Genomic DNA, 21600 nt, shown 5'->3' with positions numbered 1-21600 from the left:
AAAATGTATTAGGTTTTACATATAAATACGTGTTCTTAACAGATTTGTTTTAACTTGATATTTGCATAATAAATGGCATTAGAATGTTTAGTTTTAAACAGATAGCTATATTTCAATTTTTTTAAATTTAAGCTATATATATATATATATATATATATATATATATATATATATATATATATATATATACATACATACATACATACATGCATACAAGTATACTTCAATTTATTAAAGTTGATGCTAGTTAATACTACAGTGTGCTGTTGCATTCATTAACAAAGTTGTAGATACTGCAATATATACTGTATAATACAGTTTACTATAGTTAGTATGGTTCAAAAACGTACTATTATTTACTATAAATACTATTACAACTTCTTATTTCATGTGGGTTGAATCGTATCTTTAGAACCATATAACATGATTGAAAGCAGCTCCTAGATAACTCATAACTGTTTTCTTATATAAGAAACAAACAAGAGAAGCACCCAGCACAGTCCTTAGCTTAGCTAACAGTATTGAACATATAGATAATTATTAAAAATCATAACTTACCCTCTGATTGCTCGAGGCCTCCAACAACGTGAGCTGCCCTGTGTCCTGACAAACAGAAACGCCCCATCTCATTGGCTGGCTCTAGCCAATAAACTGGCTTTGCTGCTCTTTTACTGGTATGTACATTTCCACAGAATTTATTATTTTTAACAAGAATCTCTTCAGAAAAGAGTTGAAATAAACCCTAAATAATAAAATAATCGTGGGAAATGATTATTTTGCACCTCAGTCCTCTTGGCTGCTGGCATTGTTCATTGGTCAGGCATCAGCCAATCAAACAGCTTTACACCAGCCCCGCCCCTCCCCTGCCCAGCGCTGCTCACGCCTCTGCATCTGCGAGTGCACAGATGAGTTCTGCTACAGAGATCGCGGGAGATGTGTAGCAAAAGTCAGAGCGCGGGAGATTTGTAGTTGTACTGACGAATCTGAGAGGTTGTGAGTGCCGACCTGTGGTTGTAGAGCGAAGATGCAGTCAAATTTGCCGTGCACACGTGTGTCTGTCACTTTGTATTTGTGAATGACATTTTACAAATACACAACTATTAATCTGCAACTTCGAATTTAAAACACAAGTGTGTGGATTGTTGTGTGTGTGTGCAAATCGAGGATTTCAGCTGTTCACATCAGAGCTGTAAGTGTACATTTCAACCTACACATACAAATATTATTATCACAAGTGCTCACATTTACATTTGCAAGCTCTCGAGTTTCGCAACTGAATTACCTTCATAGAACAATAGATAAAATTTGGTCAGCTCATTTGAAAACTTTTTTGTTTTTCTTTTAATTCATTTTGAAAAGAAAAAACAAGTCTAGCTGTTGATAACGTTGATTTGGTTTGGTTTTTGTTTGATATTTAGAGTATGGCTCACAGTAGAAAGTAAGATAATAAACTCAATAAATGACACCGTAAATTAGGGCTGCACAATATATTGTTTTAGCATCAATATCGCAACGTGTGCATTCGCAATAGTCACATCGCAGCATCTGCAATGTGGAGTTGGGATTGTTGTTGTTGATCAGCAATGAAGAATGTACAGTGTTTACATTTTACATTACATTTGATTATTCAATAATAGGGGCAGGACAAAATAGCGATATGCACAAGGTGGCGCTTCTCGTAATAGCGAATCGAACATATCAATGTTGCAATTTTAAGAACTATATGTGCTGTTAATAAAACAAATACTTCATATAACTTTTTGATGCGTTTTTCCCTCTTCATTTACAAATATCATGATATATTGTGGATGGTTTTCTTCTGATATATCGCTAATATCGGGATTTATCATTATCAGGGGCAAAATATGATAATATCGTATTACTGTAACTGAATATCTGACTACTTATTTTACTTTTATCTTTACTCTATCTTAATCTTGCAATTTCTTTGATTCACTCATCTAAGATTATTCAAATTGATCTAAACTAACAATTTCATTCCAAACAGAGCTATTCAAGTCATCTGCCGAAATTGTGGTCATATCGTAATATAAATCGCAGCAAAATAAAATATCGCTATGTCAAATTTTTCCAATATCGCGCAGTTCTATTATAAATATCTTTTTTGTGTGTGTGAGTTTGTGAGCTGTCCCTTTAACACACTTTCAACTAAATGGACACAACTATTGAGTAAACATAAATATCCTCTCTGTGTAAACAGCTGTGGCACATTGCTGTTGAGTGTGTCTTTCCTAAGAGGGACTTTCCTGCAGAGCTGAAGGTGCTAGAGGACAAAGAGGCCATCATTAAATGCAAATCACCATCTTACCAGCCCTGCTCCGCACAGACGGGGGTTCTGCTTAATCACCTTATCCTCTAACGCTTTTCAATGTCGTCTTTGTGACCGCACCTTATATCATCATCTCATTTCAATTAAGTGTGTCTTCAATTACTTATACAATTAACCTGCTGTCTGAATCGGCCCACACAATAATCGTTACATCTGCGACAGGCCCCATTGAGATACTGTCATGGCAACTTAAAGACGGCTACTTACTAATACATCATCATTCTACTATTTGTTTAACTATTTTTTTATTAGTTTGATTCTTTTAGAGGTTCTTCATTACTAAAATTGTAATAATTCAATTTAAACCTACAACCTACATTTTTAAGGTTGCTACTTAGCCCTCAAGCTGACGTAAGAGTAAATTATCTTTTAAACATATTTTATTAAATTAAATATGCTTTTATTTATTTTATGAGTTATATTCAGTCAGATATTCCAAAGCCAATGTAAAAAGCTTACATTAGATACTAGAAAAGAAATCAAAATTAATCAAAATTAGCTGTACATGAGTATTATTCATTCATTTAAAAATTCATCTCTGTCCACATGAAACCGTAAAAAAGAGCATCCTAAACCAACAGGAGTTTATAAAACCAAAAAAAAAAACAACATCATTTATAAAACGTGTTCACTTACTATAAAAAAGGTATTGCCAAAAGACATTTTTAATTATTTATTCATGATTATGGCTCACGTAATGATTTAAAGTAGGTTGCATTAAATGAATATTTCAGTTATATGTTTACTAAGAGTTTACCTACAGCTCGAAGATCAAAACTTTTGATTTGGAAGTGGTACCCCTGATAAATGAGACCCCTGGTAACAATATAACCCTAAGCAAAAACCCTTGTTGGCCAATCAGAAGCCTTATTAAAGAAGATAGTGAATTACAATCTGATGTCAACAAAGGGAAAAACTGCCCACAATCCAACGCTGAGGAAAAATCTCACTGAGGTTTTAGCGACTACACAACAACGTTGTAACCACAGTTTCTAAAATAATTCCCCTCGATATTGTGTTAGTGTGTGGATGAAAGGTCAAACCACATAGAAAAAGATGTGGGTTTTAAAATACCACTATTGACAATTAATCTGGCACCTGCTGGAAATGTCCTTAATTATCATCCACAAATGACAAATACACATTAATCATTGTCCTCAGAATCAGGCAATTGGTTCAACAGTACAGCTGGAATTGATCTCCAGATCAGTGCTGAATACTGTAAGTCTGCAGTGATAAAACAGATCACCAACAGAATAACTCTGAAGGCAGCATTGACCTTTGCTAAAGAGGAGTACGTTGTGTGGACAGAGAACTCAACATGCAGTTCCTTCCCTGCAGTCATCGCTGAATCACTCAGCAATTTTCACGCAGGACAATGAGCCCTGTCAATCAGCAAATCCAGTAAAGTGAAAAATCAAGCTGAAAATATTGAAATAAACTCAAGAATTATTTAATGTCTCTGGAAAATCCCTGATGATAGTTATGTGTAACAAATAATCTAAAGTCAGTGAACTGTGGAGGAGACCGAATGAAGAATAAATCAATTCACAGCAGTGTGAGAAACATCTTTTTTGGAATTTTCTCACATGCTATTTTTACTGTTCACTAAATATCACAGTATTTTCCAAAAAATAAAGTTTTTTATGCAGTGTTGGCCTGTCAAACAGGCAATATAAGCAGTCGCCGAGAGCCCCGCTTTTCTTAGAGGACCTCACGAATGCTGCTATTGTATATTTATTGTGAATGTAAGAGGAAAGACAAGCGTGTACGTATAAATCATGACCAATGCACAAACCCCATTAAACACGATACAATTCACAACGACGGTGAGATTAAAAAACCCTTTCACATTTCATTAAAAGAAAAGCTCTGTATAACTCATACAGGACAAATAGCTGAAAGACGATAATAAATACACAACAACATAATGAATAAAAGCAGAAAATATTAGAAACATACCCTGCAGCACCACACTCTATTTTGCATAACACCGCCGGCGATCGGCTATTGGGTGGACTAGAATGACATAATGTATACATATCTCTCCAAATTGCTCACGTTTGATATAAACTCAAACAAGTGTCCTAATGTCTTAAGTAGTTTAACATCACAAGAGTTCAGTCTGTGCCCCTTTCTTATTTCTTTGTATTTTATTTTATTTAGTTTGTTTTATATACAATTTGTTCTTTCATTAGAAATACTTTATGTGCAAACTTAATTGTTTAAATTTGAGTTTTTAAATCTTGGCTCTTTTATATAACTCTGTTCTGCTAGCATGGTATAGCCACAAAAATAGTTACTCCAAATTCTGAAATAATATTAAGTTATTTCCAAAAAAGTAATTGTTCTCTACATTTAACCATCACAGTCAAATATTTAACATTGACTTTACAGACTACACATGATAATAGCTTGGTTGTATCACAAAGTAGACAAATGAATACTAAAATACACACCTTATAATTTGCTTTAGCCTTCAGTTGTCTGTGTTTCTCCATTTGTGTAAGGTAACCTTCTGAGCCGCTTCTGTAGATTGGATTCAGCTGCTGGTCTCTATCTGAGCTGAGATCTGTGTCGCTGCCATTCGCTCGGGCTATAGGGGGCAGCACTGCGTATGAACCAGAGATCTGTGTCGAGGGCACAGAATATCCCACACTCTCCTCATCACTGGCCAAAAGCTCAGGTGGAAAGTGGAAGGCCTCCGCTTCAGGGGATGTGGGCAATTTTAGCATTGGTATCCTACAGAACCATGGAGTATAACATGAATATCAACACCTAGAGATTTTTTTTCCATAACATATACGTTTAGAAAAAAATGCATTTATTATGTTGGTAGTTTGTAGCATGTCATTTCAGTGGTCATGGTGGCACTAGCTAAAAAAGAAGGGTTTACTCAACCTCAGACCATTCAACATGTTGAAAACTTGTTCTTCGATTGTGTTTTTTTTTTTTTTTTTTTTTTTTGTGATTCATAAAATGCAAGTCAAGAATCCCCTCTTCATTATAAACAAACCATGTCGGCTCAGACTGCCACAAAAGAGGCTGTGAAATAAAGGTTCATAATGTTAGACCATTAAGTTTACCTCAAAAGTCCTTCATATATTGTCAGGACCCATGGGTATTTATTTTTGCCTGTATGTTTTTTTTCTTTATTTTCTAACTCTCTTTAATATTACAAATATTATAATCCTAATAATATTAATAATAATCTAATGAGAATCACACTACATAAAACATATCTAAAATAATATTTTCTTATGAATTTTTCAGATTTTTTGAGACTTACTGACTTTAAAGCAAAATTAAGAGTGTCTTGTGTTCTTGAAATAATTTCATTTCTTATTTTATATTTTTAGTCCATGTTGGTCACAAAATTTCCAAATATGATGAATTTTGCATTTTTCAAAAAAATAAAAATTCCTCTTAGAAATTCTAAGATAATTTAAAAATCCTGAAGGTTTTTTAAGAGTTTTATTACTTTAATTGTATCATTTATTTTTATATATTATGTTATATTATATTATATTATATTATATTATATTTTATTATATTATATTATATTATATTATATATATATTTATATTTTTTTCATTATTTTAATTTATTTCAATTTCATTATTTTAATTTACATTATTTAAATTTTTATTTTAATTTAAAAATAACTACATTTTAGTTTTTTCTAAAATAGAACATGACATAAGAAACACCACCAAAAAATAGCATTACTTTAAGTGTAGGACTTAAAATCTTCTTATTATAAAATAATCATATTAAAATCTTTCCATTAACAATTTTTATTGTAGTTTATGACTTTTGAATAAATATTGCCCCACAAGGAAAGAACTTATATGAGGATATATGTGCATATATAAATCCTATATGCAGTATATTTGCACATATAAGATAATATATATGCTGCATATATGTGTATATATGCCACATATAGGCAAAATTTAGGTGCATATATGTGCATATACAGGTCAGAAACAGTTGAAGTCAGAATTATTAGCCCCTCTTTGAACTTTTTTTAGCCCCTCTTTTTTTTTTATATTTCCCAAATTATGATTTACAGAGCAAGGAAATTTTCACAGCATGTCTGATAATATTTTTTCTTCTGGAGAAAGTCTTATTTGTTTTATTTTGGCAAAAATAAAAGCAGATTTAAATTTTTTAAACACCATTTTAAGGTAAAAATTATTAGCCCCTTTAAGCTGTATTTTTTTCCCCGATAGTCTACAGAACAAACCATCGTTATACAATAACTTGCCTAATTACCCTAACCTGCCTAGTTAACCTAATTAACCTAGTTAAGCCTTTAAATGTCACATTAAGCTGTATAGAAGTGTCTTGAAAAATATCTATTCAAATATTATTTACTGCCATCATGGCAAAGATAAAATAAATCAGTTATTGGAAATGAGTTATTAAAACTTTTATGTTTAGAAATGTGTTGAAAACATCTTCTCTCCGTTAAACAGAAATTGGGGGAAAACAAATAAACGGGGGTTATTAATTCAGGTGGGCTAATATTTCTGACTTCAACTGTACAGAAAATATATATGTCACATATATTAAAAACATATAGCAAAACCTATTTTAAAACGGATATATCCATATAGGTTCTTTGCATGGGGGGCACCACTGACCTACATTAAAATTGCACACCACAGGCTTAAAAACAATATAGTGTGCAAACATAATACTGTTGGTTCATGTTTGCATACTTGCCTAAAGTATACTTCCGAACTTGCCTGAGTCTGTTATGATTCCTGAATGATGCATTCTCATTAAGAAGAGGTTTCCCAGCATGCCTCCGAAAAACATTTCTGTCCACAGCCTGGACCACCAAACCAGATTGAGCAGCTGGAAAAGACGCAACTGCTTTTGGAGCCAATCGCATCTGCTCTACTGAATTAGTTAGTACAGTGGTTTGATAGTCTGCTTGTGAAAATGGTGGGTTAAACAGATCCCATTGCAGTGCTTGAGAAACAAGAGTAAAAATAGTCTCTTTTTGAGAAATATTGAGTGGTTGTGCATTACTGGCAGGAGTGTGGAGGTTTATGTTAAAGTTGACGGTTGGTGGAGCATTAGTGTGAGATGGAAGTCCAGACTGGTGTTTTGGTGGGTCATGATTGTAGGCTGTTGGAGCTTCCTTTGTCTGGTCATTAATTTCTGTAAGGGGTTTAACCTGAGCTTTGGCTTTAGAGTCAGGAACTGGAGGCTTGAGCTGATCTGGGTGGTTGCTGGTTCGCTCCTTCTTTTTTGGTACCTTCCGTTCTTTATGGCTTTGCTGTAATTGGGTACACAATTAAAAACTCGGTTTAAAATCTGATTTAAAATCTCAAGTAAGCTTTGTCTGTGCTTTAACAGGATAGTTCACAAAAACAGTTACTCACTATTTACTTACCTAAACGTGTCTGAGCTTCTTTCTTCTGTTGAACACAAAAGTAGGCATCATTGACATCCATAGTATACTATTGAATTTAAAAAATACTTTTGAAATCAATGATTACAGGTTTTCAGCTTTCTTCAAAATATCTTCTTTTGTGTTCAACAGAACAATGAAACTCAAATACGTTTGGACCAAATGAAGAGAGTAATTATTGACAGAATTTTCAGTTTTGGGTGAACTATCCCTTTAAGGAATACAGATCATTTAAGAGCAGTTCCCAGTAATAAACATGGAAATATTACACAACTGTGAAAAGAGTGTCAATTTTAAAAGATCAACAAGCAGCTATAATGAAAACAACGTGGTAAGGTAAAACAGACAATTTGTGAGAGTTAAGATAAACAGAAGACAAAAACATTTTTAAGACCATTGTAAATGAATTTTTTGACTCATACAGGGCTAAATGCTAAGATTTTTTTTTCAAATTGCCCAGTTGGAAAAGATTTTTATTTGCCTGAACTTTTTTTGAACAATTTAAAAAATGTTTACAATATTTTAGTTAATTCTGAGCAAAATATTTTAAATATTGTGTCAAAACAAGCAAGCTCTATTTGTATACATACACATTTTTTAACATAACCTTTCTTAAATAAATAAACAAATAAATAAATTTATATTATACTTACATACATTTACATATATTATATTTACATAAATATATATATATATATATATATATATATATATATATATATATATATATATATATATATATATATATATATATACACGAATGAACCGCCAACTTATGCAGCACATATTTCACACAGCGGATGTCCTTCCAGCTGCAACCCATCTCTGGGAAACATACATACACAGTCATTCACACTCATACACTACAGACAATTTAGCCTACCCAATTCACCTGTACCGCATCTCTTTGGACTGTGGGGGAAACCGGAGCACCGGGAGGAAACCCACGCGAGCACAGGGAGAACAAGCAAACTCCACACAGAAATGCCAACAGACCCAGCCGAGGTTCGTACCAGCGAGCTTCTTGCTGTGAGGCGACAGCACTACCTACTGCGCCACTGCGTTGCCCAGAGTAAAAAATTACATTCTTAAAGTTTTACTCAGATGGATTGTTAGTGATTGTATGGGTGTTAGCCAGATTGGGTAGCTATACATGACAAAGGAAAATTAAGACCTGTTTAAGATATGTAGACCTACAACACGATATTTCAGTAAACTTAAGACTTTTTAAGGCCTAAAATTTTGTTTTTGAAATTTAGGACATTTTAAGACTTTTTAAAACCCAGCGGATACCCTGAGAAATGCAAAGTAAAAAATCATATTTCATCTCTGAGGTACGTTACAATGGCAAGTCACCACATTCTTAATGATGGTTGCTATTCACTAGCCTTAAAGGGCCATGTGTGAGTAGGTAATTTTGAACCATTTCTCCTTTGTGTGCCAAAAAGTAGGTCAAATAGCAAAAGAACAACACCATAGTTAGTCAATAATTACTCCAGGTGGATGCTGCACACTGGTGGATGATGAGGAAATGCCCAGAAAAGCAATATATAAATGTAAGGAATTATTATTATAAATTTTTACGGATTTTCATTGTTGGTCAAACTATCTCTTAATTGTACTTAAAAACCCAAATAAGCAAGCCAAAAATCTGGCCACATGTTAAGATTACACAAGATTAAATTCTGGATGTTGTTTTTAAAGTCTCAATGCACAAAAGAATGATATTAGCATAAATCGAACAACTCCCCCAAATATAACGAGGGCTCTTTGGGTAAAATCCATTAGCCCAAAATAATGCTCTTTAAAAATTCAATTACAAATTCAAGTCATGACGAAGGTATTGACAATACCTTACCACACACTCTAATTTGAAATATCGCAGGGCAAGGGGCTAAAAAGAATCTATCCCATTGAGCAGAGATATGTCCTTATATAACTGTGGCTTCACGGCTATTGTCATGAACGAGGGAAGAGAAAGACAGGAGCATTTATATAATGTTTCTTTGTGGTGAGCCTGGCATGCACAGGGGAGCGACGGACATTATTCTTGTGAGGTCTGGGGCTGTGCCTCAGCATGTAATGCCTCTGATTTAGCCAACACCAGCTTGCACCATTCTTAATGGGAAAATATTTACACTCCTCTGCTTGCCGGCATTAAGGTGACCGTTCAAGTGCTCAAAATAATGATGCTTCTCCATTCCCCCTCTTTCCTCAGCACAGGCTCCTTTTCAAGACATTTCAGAGGCTCCATTGTGCCTGAACAACTCTATCAGAAATTGCGTCCATCACAGCAGAAATGAAATCCCGGGTGACAGTGTGCCCACTGTGCAGACATTTTCATCTTGAGAGGAAGCCCTCGCAGACTGTTATGCATTAGGGCAATGGATTGTGCCAAGCAGCCCCACCTACGTTTGCACAGATAGAGATGGATGGAATCGATAAATTGAGCTCTACCTTCAGTTTTTGTGTTTTTTGGAGCCACATCAGCTCGGGATCCTGGACATTGTCTTGACTCTCCGGGCTACGAGTGCTGATAGTCTCGTAAGAGGTTCGCCTGGGCTGTGGGAAAAGCAGAAAGAAGGGAGTGACTGTTTGCTAAGCCTCCTTTTAACAATTCACCTGTTTGCCGTGTCGATGAAAGTCTATTATTTCACCTCACATTTATATTCAAGTATTGACTGCAAGCAACAGGGGCCAACTGTGCACTGTTAGAGGAAAACAAAGGCGTTTGTGAGTTTGTGAAGAAACGTTTGACCACACGATGCTTTTGGTGTAAATGTTTGCTGACAACTGCATTAAATAGCCCACCTACTCAACTAAACATGGAGCGTTTGTCTATAAAATAATGCAGCCTTCAGCGTCTGGCAATTCTTATGATCAACTTTTAATTCTTAATTACTAACCACGGCTCTTCTGAGTTGTCCTACATCAGTCTAGAAGGGTGTTCTATTGATTCTCTTTAAAATGATTCTCTCGAAGCAGTTCGGAGATAAGTGTCTAGATACACCCCCGTTACATCAGTGCACTCTCTCAATTTTTCTTAATGTACCCGTTCAGAGGCGGAATATCTACAGCTAATGCTGTAATGAAAATCATTTAGTAAACTTCCAGTCACTTTGGCTGCTGAGGACAATTCTCGGCGATCGATGGTATTGACAGCTTGCGGCGTCCCTGAATGCATGCGGCTAATTCTGAAAGCGTGAATAGACGAAGGTCAAAGAGACACATGCAGCAGTGAGTGGATTGAGTTGTAACATATCCATCAATAAACAGGCAGCCATGCTGGTCCATCTATTTAGCGAAAGGCCATGTGCGCAAGGAACTGATTTGTGAACAGCCTTCAACGTTACTGGACCAGAGACACTGATTGAACAGTTATTCATCTGAGGAAAAACCAACACAGTCTCACGGCAATTCGTAACTTTTTGTTTTAGTGGCTAATTTGTATGAATTTGTACAATCTCATTCGTACTATTTAGTACGATTTGCTTATCCCTCAATGCAGTTGGGTTTAGGGATGGGGTTGGGTGCCACACCTCCTTTTTAAAACCGTACATTTTCGTATGACTTAACTCTTGCGAATTTATACGAATTAGCCACTAAACTGACAAAACGTAAAATAGTTATGTTTCCTCGTGAGATCAGTATGCCATATGTATGAGACTCCAACCTTATGATTTTCAACCCGTGGTTCTAAAAAGATGGGTAGTTATATAGATTTACTGTTAATTTACTAAATCTTAGGTCATCCAAGATGTTGCTGACTTTGTTATAACATTCGATTTTACATTTGAAGTTGTAGTCCTTGATAATGAAGGCAAAGGCTACAGGTACTTTGAGAGTAAAAAAGTAATAATTATATATATACTAGGTCCAGGTAAATAGTGTTTAGTTTCTTTCACAAACCAGTCATTTCACTACATGACCTCTTAGTGTATTACACGTGTGCCACACGCCGGCTTTTAAGTGACGCTTCCGGCCGTCAGATCACCCCCTGGGGGCTGGCTGCAGTACAAGTCATAAACCCTGCCTCCTCTGTGTTAATGAATGAGACTTGAGCACAAATAAAAAATAATAATTACACTTGGAATACAATGTTCCAAAACATGGTTTTGGTCAATTAAGGCACTGGTTATCACGCTGTAGGGTTTAGATGTTCATTTTCGTAAAGAGTTTTTTTGTTTGTTTGTTTGTTTGTTTTTAGCCAGTAATTCAGTGCTATAAAAATGGGGCGTGTCATCGTGATTGACAGTTGTGATTGACAGCTTCTCTAAGCAGACCGCTGGAGCTTCGGGGGAGATTGAAGTGTTATTATAAAATTTTTTGTGCTATTTTACCATGATAAAATGAGTTGTTCAGCAGTAAACTATACTTTCTGACCTACATGATGAATAAAAAAAATTCAAAAAGAGGCAAAAAAAAAGATAAACAATATATAAGCAATGTTGCAGAAGCTGATAGATATCAGTTGATGTATTAATTAAGTTTATGGTAAAAATTGATAAGGATTATTTTATATAGTGAAAGGATGGGATGTGTAAATATCCGGTTGATATTTAGAAATCTTGCTGTATTTCTCTTTTAAACGCACATTTTTTCCCTCATGGTAAATATATAGCTATCCATGATGTGTATATTTTGGATCCTATTGATTTTTAATTATAATATTATAATAGAAAATGTAGGTGTTGTTTCTTTGTTATTGTTCGTATTTTACAAGTGATATTTCTGCCCCTATGAAGATAACAAATACCAACAACAACCCGTTATAAGAGAAATATTTTTGTGCTCACAGCTTAGTCTAACTCAGTCATATGAAAGGTTGTTTATTTTGCAGTCCAACATAAATTGTTTTTATTAAATTATTAAAAACAGCTTATATTGCACAGTTTGTTAATAAAGTGTATATTATTAAATGTTTTTGAATGTAATTACTTATATTTATATTAGCAAGCCATTCAGTGCAGATACGGGCGGTCAAATGAGAAGTTCAGGGGGCGTGTTGATTTGATGTGCAGGCGTTTGGTGATTTGATTTGATGTGCAGAAGCTCTGTGGCTCCATCTCTGGCTCCATCCGGTAGTCCTACTGTTTATGCCCAGGCTCCAATTTCAGCCGTTTTTTGTAACAGTTTGTACCCGTCATGAGGCGTTTTGCATTCAAAGCATTCGTTGGGAAAATGTGGTGCAGTGTCAGACATATTTTTTACAGTGATTGGTGTATCATCAGTCGTTACGGGTATTAATATTATTTAGCATTCATGTTTTCTTGACTCTCAAAGTGCCAGTAGTCATTGACTTTTAACAATTTATTGATCAATAAGTATTTAAAAAAATCTAGTTTTCCACTGAATTAAAAAGCCTCTTTCCACATTGTAGATGGCTCAGGGTACATTTATTATGAGTGAATTTTCATTTGAAATGATCGATTTCAAATGATCGATCCAACTAAAATTCCTTTAGGGTTTGGTCAATTCACATCTAATTTAAGAACTAAAAGGAAATTTGGTTTCAATGGGATAAAAAAATAATCAGAAAGTTTGTAAATTGCAAAACAACATACAACAGGCAATGCGCAAACATTCCAAGTAGTGGCTCTCATTATAAATGAAAATATCGATTGGAGTGAAAACGCATTGTAAAATCCGTTGTTTGTTATGTCGCAAGGTTAATAAGAAGCCACGCATCCAGCTCATTTTCCTGTATAGCGCTAGGATCATTTCGAGTAGAGAGATTGAGCCGTGCAGTAACAGGTGTGTGAGTATCAGACATCACAGACCTGCCCTTCATGTCCTCTTAGCCGCAGCAGGCCACAACCTCTGCCCCATCCACGACCACTGCCTTTTGTCCGCCATTTTAATAATCTCAATCAAATTGAGGAAATGATCAAACAAAATTGCATTTTGAGCTTCATAAGCTGTGTAATATCTATTCTGTTAAATTGGGGCCCGTAATTGCCTCTTGGGGCGAGACGTGGCACAACAAAGTCAGGCGATTGGAGCTTGCCATTTTCCTCAAGACTGGGAAACACAGCTTTTGCGATGAAGACATCAAAGGGCCGCAATTCTTGAATTGCATTTGGTTGCTATTGTGACCGCCCAGGCAATCTTGATTAGGTGTTTACACTGAGGTAGGGTATACAGTGGCAGAGAGCCGCGGAGCCTTGGTCTAGAGCTATTAAGAGATTGTACATTATGTTCCTGGCTTTGAAGTGAGGGTCTGGGGGATGACGAGGGATTGGGGCTGAGTGCAATGGCAGAAGATTGCACTGCTACTTCTGTCTTTATCAAAGGGGTCTCTGCTGGAGCTCATCATCACTCCCACACACGCCGGTTGGAAGTTGGTGCATTATGAGATTGTGTACATTTAATAACACGGCTAATTATTGCGAGTTAGGGGTTTGTGAAAGAGTAAATAGTGGCTTTTTAAAAGCCCAACAGACGCTCGCCGATAATGATGCCCAAAACTGATGGGAGCTAAGGGGCTTTTTATTCCCTTTGAAGGAAGCGGGCCACAAAAAAGCAAATAAAAGGGTAAAAGTAAAGGCTGTGTATCAAATTTACGAACAGACGCTTAGCTCCATAACGAACGTAAGCCATGAGGTTTTGTGCTTTCACATAGTAGGCAAATGACAAAAAAAAGCTAAACTTTAACCAAGTGGTAGAAGTATTTCGATTGCTCTTCATGTGTTACAATGTACTGGGAAAAAGCCTTCTTATATGATAGGCAGCCACATGAATTTCTTTAGAAATAGAGATATTAACGCGTTTGCAAATTTCCAAATAAATCATTCTAACATGATCTTAAAGACTGCACTGAAAAAGTGCTGTGTTGTTTCAACAAAATTTTCAATAAAATGAAGACTAATCCAATCATTGGGTTACAATTTTAACATTTCAACCAAACAGTTGACATTGTCCATATTTGAAACAACTCAGCATTTATTATAGTACAATATCAATATGCTGTGTGTAAATGATTCAACAGCACTGTTGTACAAATATGTCAAAATGACAAAGATTTAAGACATAAATATAAAAGAGAAATATATAACTATTCATTCATTCATTCATTCATTCATTCATTCATATTCTTTTTATTTTAGTGCCTTTATTAATCAGGGCTAGCCTCAGCTAAATGAACTGTCAACTTGTCCAGCATGTTTTACACTGTGGATGCCCTTCCAGCCACAACCCAGCACTGGGAAATAAAAACTATTAAAGTGGTAAATATGGAAATGTGTGGAGCAGGAGCTGAAGGTCTCTTTGGGAATTTTTTTGTCACTACAATGTGTTTTTTCTGCCCAAATTATGTAGAATAGTTTTGTTTTTTTTTTATAAATAAGATGGATAAATCCAAATAGATGGACACAAAAACATGTACAACTGATTAACAATCTCAGAACTTTTAATAGGTCTGTCGTCAACAGTTTTTTTTTTTTTTTTGATCAGATAAATTAATAGAGAAAATGAATTAAGTTATTACTTTCAGAAATTGACTGTTGCGTTCTGAGGTCATATTTTACTACCTTCCATTCATCCCTGAGATATTTCATGAACAAAAAATTTGATTTTTCATCACAAAGGTTTTGTTTACTATGTTGACATAATTTTAAGTAACTAAGTAATCCATATATCATCTGTCAATTCCTTTTCATTTGCTTTTGAATCTATAAATAATCCATAAATGGAATTTCTTTCATCTGTTAACACAAAAGAAGACATTTCGAGTATTTGTTTTTCCTACTAAGTCAATCGCTAAAAGTTCTAAAAGTAAAAGTGTTCAATAGAAGACAAAATAAGATTAATAAATCCAAACAGATTTGTTCCACAAAAGCATTTACAAATGATAAATAATCACAAAACTGTAGGAATCAGTTACTTTTAAAATGTTTCCACGTATATGGAGAAAATTAATTTATTACTATAAGAAATTGTCCGTTGCATTCTGAGGTCATATTACCTTACATTCCTCCCTGAGATATTTCATGAACTAAACATTAGATTTTTCACCAAAAGGCCTTGTTTACTATCTTGAAATAATACAAAGAATTTTAGGTAACTGGGTTATCCATAGATCATCTGTCAACCCCTTTCATTTGCTTATGAAAAAATCTATTTAAAAAAGTTATCACTTACTCGCCCTTATTCCAAACATTTAGAAGTTTCTTTCTTTTGACACAAAATAAGACATTTTGAATAAAACTGGAAACCCATAACCATCAACTTCTATAGTATTTGTTTTTCCTACTATAGAAGTCAATGGATAAGTCTTTAGTGTTCAACCGAAGAAAGAAACCCATTAACATTTGGAACCACTTCTGGAACAATTTTCATTTTTGTGTGAACTATCCCTTTAAGAGCATCTCTTAAGAGCATCTCTTAGTTTTAAAATGATCTTGACTGATAGTCACTCTCATCCAAAAAGAAAAGAAAATTTCATTGAGTCCCCAATCCACTGTTTTCTTTTACATCAGACAAGAAAATAACTCAAAATAAAAGCCACCTTATAAATGGAACATGACAGTGCACCATATTTCTTGGAAAGACAATGGTCTGAATTCATACCAGGGCACTGCTGGCGCATTCGGGGCACCGTCTAAAGCGGGGAGTGCTTTGCTCTGTTTACCGTGTCACAATGCTAACGGCTCTTCACTATGCTAATGCAGCTGATGTGAGACATTAAGGTGGGTCTGGGCTCAGATGGGCTGGGTAAGGTCTTAAATGTAGCAAATACACATGGGCCGCGGTGTGCAGACAAGCCAACCCTGCCAATTATACCCTGGGCCAGGTGCACTGATAACTAAGAGCCTATTGGTAACCATGCCCCTCTGATGTTCTTAACAGCCACTGTTGTGCAGATCAACTCATAATAGGCACTACATAGGCAGACATGATTCATTCTCTTCTCTCTGCTCCATCTGAAGACTCTGTGTGTCTGCCAAATTAATTTCCGTGACACAGGCAGCATAGTCTCCTTCAAAACCGGAGCAATGAAAACACCAAGGTCACTTATTTGGAATTAAAAAGAGCAAAGATAAAGGTCAGGTCATGCTAGATATGATATGGCCTCTTTTTGTGAGTAAAAGGAAAAAATGTGAGCGTCTATGCACAATGGAATACATAAAAAGGAATGCATCTAGATTCAATTACACAGATGAGACGAAAAACCGTTTCATGCTAAAGCCCAATTTTAGTTATTGATGCAGCTAACTTGAAATAAAAATGAGCATGCTGACCTCATCTCCTCACTCTTGTGTTGTTCCAATTCAAACCCATTGAAAAATGTATGGGCTGAGAGATTTCTCTTTCCAATGAATGTCAGTTCTCCCAGAACTCTGACATTCTGAGAGAGGACAAAGGAATAAATCCAAATGAATTTTAATCTGAGCCTTTAATGCACATATAAGCACTGCAATACTTGTGCAAGGGCCAATTAGGTTCATTCCTGCATGTCAACCAGGTATGGGTGAGCTTCTTTTTTTGTTTACTGTTTAATATCTCAGCAGGCACAGGATTGACCTTGTACACCGACGTTGTGGGGACATTGTATTTTGTTTGGAAATGAAAACTGAGTTGACGTCAGAACCCAAAGTCAGGCTGATGTCAATGTCCGACGTCCAACCTAAAATCAACCAAATATCAACAGCTAATGATGTTACAGCTTGACGTTGTGTGGACGTTACCACTATGATGTCAATCAGACGTTAAATTTTGCTTGCCATACCCAATGAATAAATCTCAGTATATGACGTCAATATGACGTCGTATGTTTAAGATGTTGGCTTGTGGTTGGATTTTGGTCTCTTTCCAACACAACCTAAAATCAACCAAATATCAACGTCATTTGATGTTGTTATTCGCTTGTGAAGTGTGACGTCACGCGAAGCGGCTTCCGGGTCCAAGCACTCTATTCAACTGAATGGGGAGACTCATGAAATGGTAATAATAAACATTTACAAAGCGATTTAATACTTTCAAAAATCACGATCGCAATATATATGTCCATGCCTAATATCCGATGGCCAGAAAGTGATTCATTTTTTTTATAAATTGTTAAAATTTGGTATTTGTTATGCAGCAAGCCAAGAGATTGTTGTGTACACTATGATTTCATATAAAATTAACTTTAATGTGTGATAGGAATAACACGTGATCATAAACGAATGATTTCTCCACTCAAATGAATGGTGGCTTGGACCCGGAAACAGTATTACATACGTCACCAACACGTCACCACTTAACAAGCGGATTGGACGTCAAAATAACATCCTTAGACGACCTAAATCTAACCTAATATTACTGTCCTATGATGCTGTGTGCCTGCTGGGATGTATGTAATACAAAAAAATGTATCTATTCATCATATAAAACTATATTTAGCTATCTGGATTTATTTATTATCTCTTCATCAACTTTGTGATGTGAGTTTTGGGTAAACAGAATATTAACAGAGATGCACAAGATTTGTTTAGAAAATGAATGAAATTCTTCATTGTTTGGAATAACTTAAAGCTCACTTAGTAATTTTTTGTTAAGTAGACATCTATTAGACATCTAAGTACAGACATCTTAGCTAAAGCAAGGCTAAATTTTAAGCTGTCATTAAGTATCTGATAGGCATCTGAGAATAACCCAGAAAGAAACTATTAAATATATTGAATTCACAGATGGGACAGACTTCACATGTGTAGTCACTCGTTCCTGTATTTTTATTGACTAGATGTATTTTAGACATCTATAAGACTTATAAAATATAAAGTTATATAAACACATATAAAAAAGCTTCCTGGGAGTTGAATAAACAATGTAAGAATTTTCATTTTGTCATGACTGCATCTTAACCAGTTAAGGGTGAGCTTCTGATTTTGTTTACTGTTAAACATGTTTGTAAATAAATGCAAAAAATTAAATCTGTTCATCATAAAGCTATCTTGTCTCTTCCTATAAATTCCTATAGATTTGTTTTTTTATCTCTTCATTAACTCTCTATTCTCATAACTATCTTTTCATTTTAGGTGAATAGAATTTTAATGGAGATGCACCAAATTTGTTTAGTAAATGAATGATATTCTTCAGGGTTTGGAACAACCTGAAGCCCACCAAGTAATTTTGTGTTGAATAGACATCTATTAGACATCTTGGCTAAAGCAAGGTTAAATTTTGGGCTGTCACAGAGAATCTAATAGGCATCTAAGAACAGCCCAGAACTAATCTGTCAAATGCATTAAATACACTTCACTCGTGTAGTATTCATGTGTAGTTACTGGCTTCTTTGTTTTTGTTGACTGGATGTAGTTTAGACATCTATAAAACTTACAAATAATATAAAACATGCCCCCTAAGAATTGAGTAAATGATGTAAGAATTTGTATTTTGTTGTGCCTGCATGTAAACCAGTTATAGTTGAGCTTCTATATTTGTTTACTGTTAAACATGTATGTAAATAAATGTACAAAATTTAATATATCATTAAAAGCTATATTGTCTCTTCAAAAGGCTTAAATTAAACATAGATTTTAAAAGGATTTATTTATTTTGGATTTCTTCATCAGTTTTAGGATGTGTCTTAGTTTTGGGTGAATAGACTTTTAATGGAGATGTACCATATTTGTTTAGTAAATGCATGAATTTCTTCAGGTTTTTGAACAGCGTGAAGCTCACCAAGCAATATTGTGTTTATTAGACATCTAATATACATCTAAACCTAGACATCTTGGCTAAAGCAAGGCTGTCAGTGAAAATCTAATAGGTATCTTAAAAAGCCCAAAAGTAAACTAGTTATTAAATACACAGTGTAGTCATTCATTTCTGTGAATTTGTTGACTAGATGCATTTTAGACATCTATTAGACTTCTTTAAACACACACAAAAAAATGTTTCATGGGAGTTGAGTAAATGATGTAAGAATTTTTAGTTTGTCGTGAAAGGTGAAAAGTGCTTTAAATGTAAGTTCAAAATTATATTTAAATAAATATATAATATTGTCCTATTGTTGACAACAGCTGGACATACAGTAACAATGTTTTGCTCATTATGTAGTTAAGTACATGAACGGTGAAAATTTTTTTTTAGAGAATCTCACGATAAGAATGTCTAATAATAATAAATGTCTATGGAATATCACCACACTTGGTACGTAATATTTGACAATGAAAAAGCTGTAACCGTGTGCTGTGTTAGTCTACCCCCTAGTGGCTAACAATGATACTTCAATTCAGTCACTAATGCCTCCAACCAACAGTAAAGTCAAAACGTCTTCATGAAAGGCCAGCGTCCTGCAGAATTTAACTTCAGGTCAAGTTTAATATCTTCAAAATAACTAGAAACTTCCTCAAGTGTGTTTGAAAGACTGTGGCCCTTCAGAAGCACCATGTGATGCCTCTTGTAATAAGCCAAATTTATTAGTGCACTCCCAAAAGAAAACTATGAAGAATATCAGATATAAAGCTAATCAAAGGAATATTTTTAGAAATACTTACTTGCTTTGTCTCATCTGGTTTATCTTTCTGCTGATGAGCTTTCAGGTAAGACCCCTTCTTATGTGTGTTGATGCCAAGAGTTGCTTTGTTGCGCTCCACAATATCTTCCCTAGCTCTGACTGGCGTTGGATCATCAGAATGTCGAGTGATTCTTTTCTGTGGAGAAACTGATCTGACATTCATTAGGGGATTCTCTCTGGGATTTTGTGGTGTGGACATGCAAGAACTTTTAGATTCAGGAGGGTCAAAACTGTCGTCCCGTTGTGGGTGCAGATGGAAAGGAGATGATTGTGCTGGGGATAAACCATTGTCTGTCTGAACCACCGATGGGCTACTGACAACGGCATATTCTCGTCTGCTCCCTAGAGCACTGTTCTCCAAGGGTTGGAAACTATCTTCAGACTCCTCAGATGAGTCAAGAGAAAGGCCTGTGTTTAGATGCTTGAGAAACGGAGCCCCTTCCAGATTCTTTCTCCAATTTGGGTCATAGCGCAAGTCAGCGTATTCATCATCAGGGGGAGTTTGTCTGAAACAGTTGAAAAAGGTTAAGAAGAAATAAGTCATAAACACTTGGGAAGAGCTTTAAATTGAGGAGCAGGCTGGGTATGTCTCATTTAGTGCTTTCGGCATTGTCAGTAAGACAGTCTGAATGCCTCAAACAGCCATCAAAACACAAGGGGGAAAAAAATCGGCTACACTTCTCAGCCGAAGCGAAATGGTAATAGCGTGTTGTAGTCGCTCCCCCCCACCGCCTTCCCTTCCCTCTAATGACTATGGGTCTGAAGACCACAATTTGGGGATAGTTTTGCAAATGGCTAATTCAAACATATGAAATAGGTTCAAACTACAACCTAATGTGCTCCTAGCATCATTGGATGAAAAGATCTCATTAAAATAATTAGAAGAGTGCCTCTTTGTTGTCCGCCTCTGAATAGTACAAGATGCTCTTCACATCCCATGATGCCAAATACGAGGCTGCCTGGATGCATGGCACTTCAGCCAATGAGGGCAAAAGGGCAAGGAATGGCTCTGTAATGATTCCACCGACGTGGTCTTGAGAATGCGGCGTGGGCTCGCAGCTGTGACGGGGTCTTTAACATGCAAAGTCTCTCTTGTGCTAATATGAATGTGTCAGAATTAAATCCAATAGGAAACGCGGACTATTGTTTGCATTCTGAATGTGAGACTTGAGTGTTTTTAAAGACAATGTTCGAGGTAAAGAGGATGTAAAGTAAATGGGTAGTTATTAATGATATTACGCCACATATTTCTGCACGCCATTCATTTGCAGGATTTTGAAAATATGATGAGGTGGCTCAATGAAGTCTTTGTTGAGGTGC

The 21600-nt window shown here is 35.4% G+C and overlaps 1 protein-coding gene across 2 annotated transcripts in view; it reads right to left on the bottom strand.

Annotated features, from left to right (window-relative positions):
* jhy (junctional cadherin complex regulator) overlaps nt 1-21600 on the bottom strand; it is a 37202-nt gene that overhangs the window by 11821 nt on the left and 3781 nt on the right. For both annotated transcript variants that reach the window (NM_001045023.2, XM_073914102.1), the window contains 4 exon segments: nt 4810-5092; nt 7105-7643; nt 10236-10340; nt 20261-20786. In NM_001045023.2, coding sequence (NP_001038488.2) covers nt 4810-5092; nt 7105-7643; nt 10236-10340; nt 20261-20786 — 1453 coding nt within the window.

This window comes from Danio rerio, chromosome 10 (assembly GCF_049306965.1).
Source record: "Danio rerio strain Tuebingen ecotype United States chromosome 10, GRCz12tu, whole genome shotgun sequence".
Classification (NCBI taxonomy): domain Eukaryota; kingdom Metazoa; phylum Chordata; class Actinopteri; order Cypriniformes; family Danionidae; genus Danio; species Danio rerio.
This window is presented reverse-complemented; position numbering and strand designations above follow the sequence as displayed.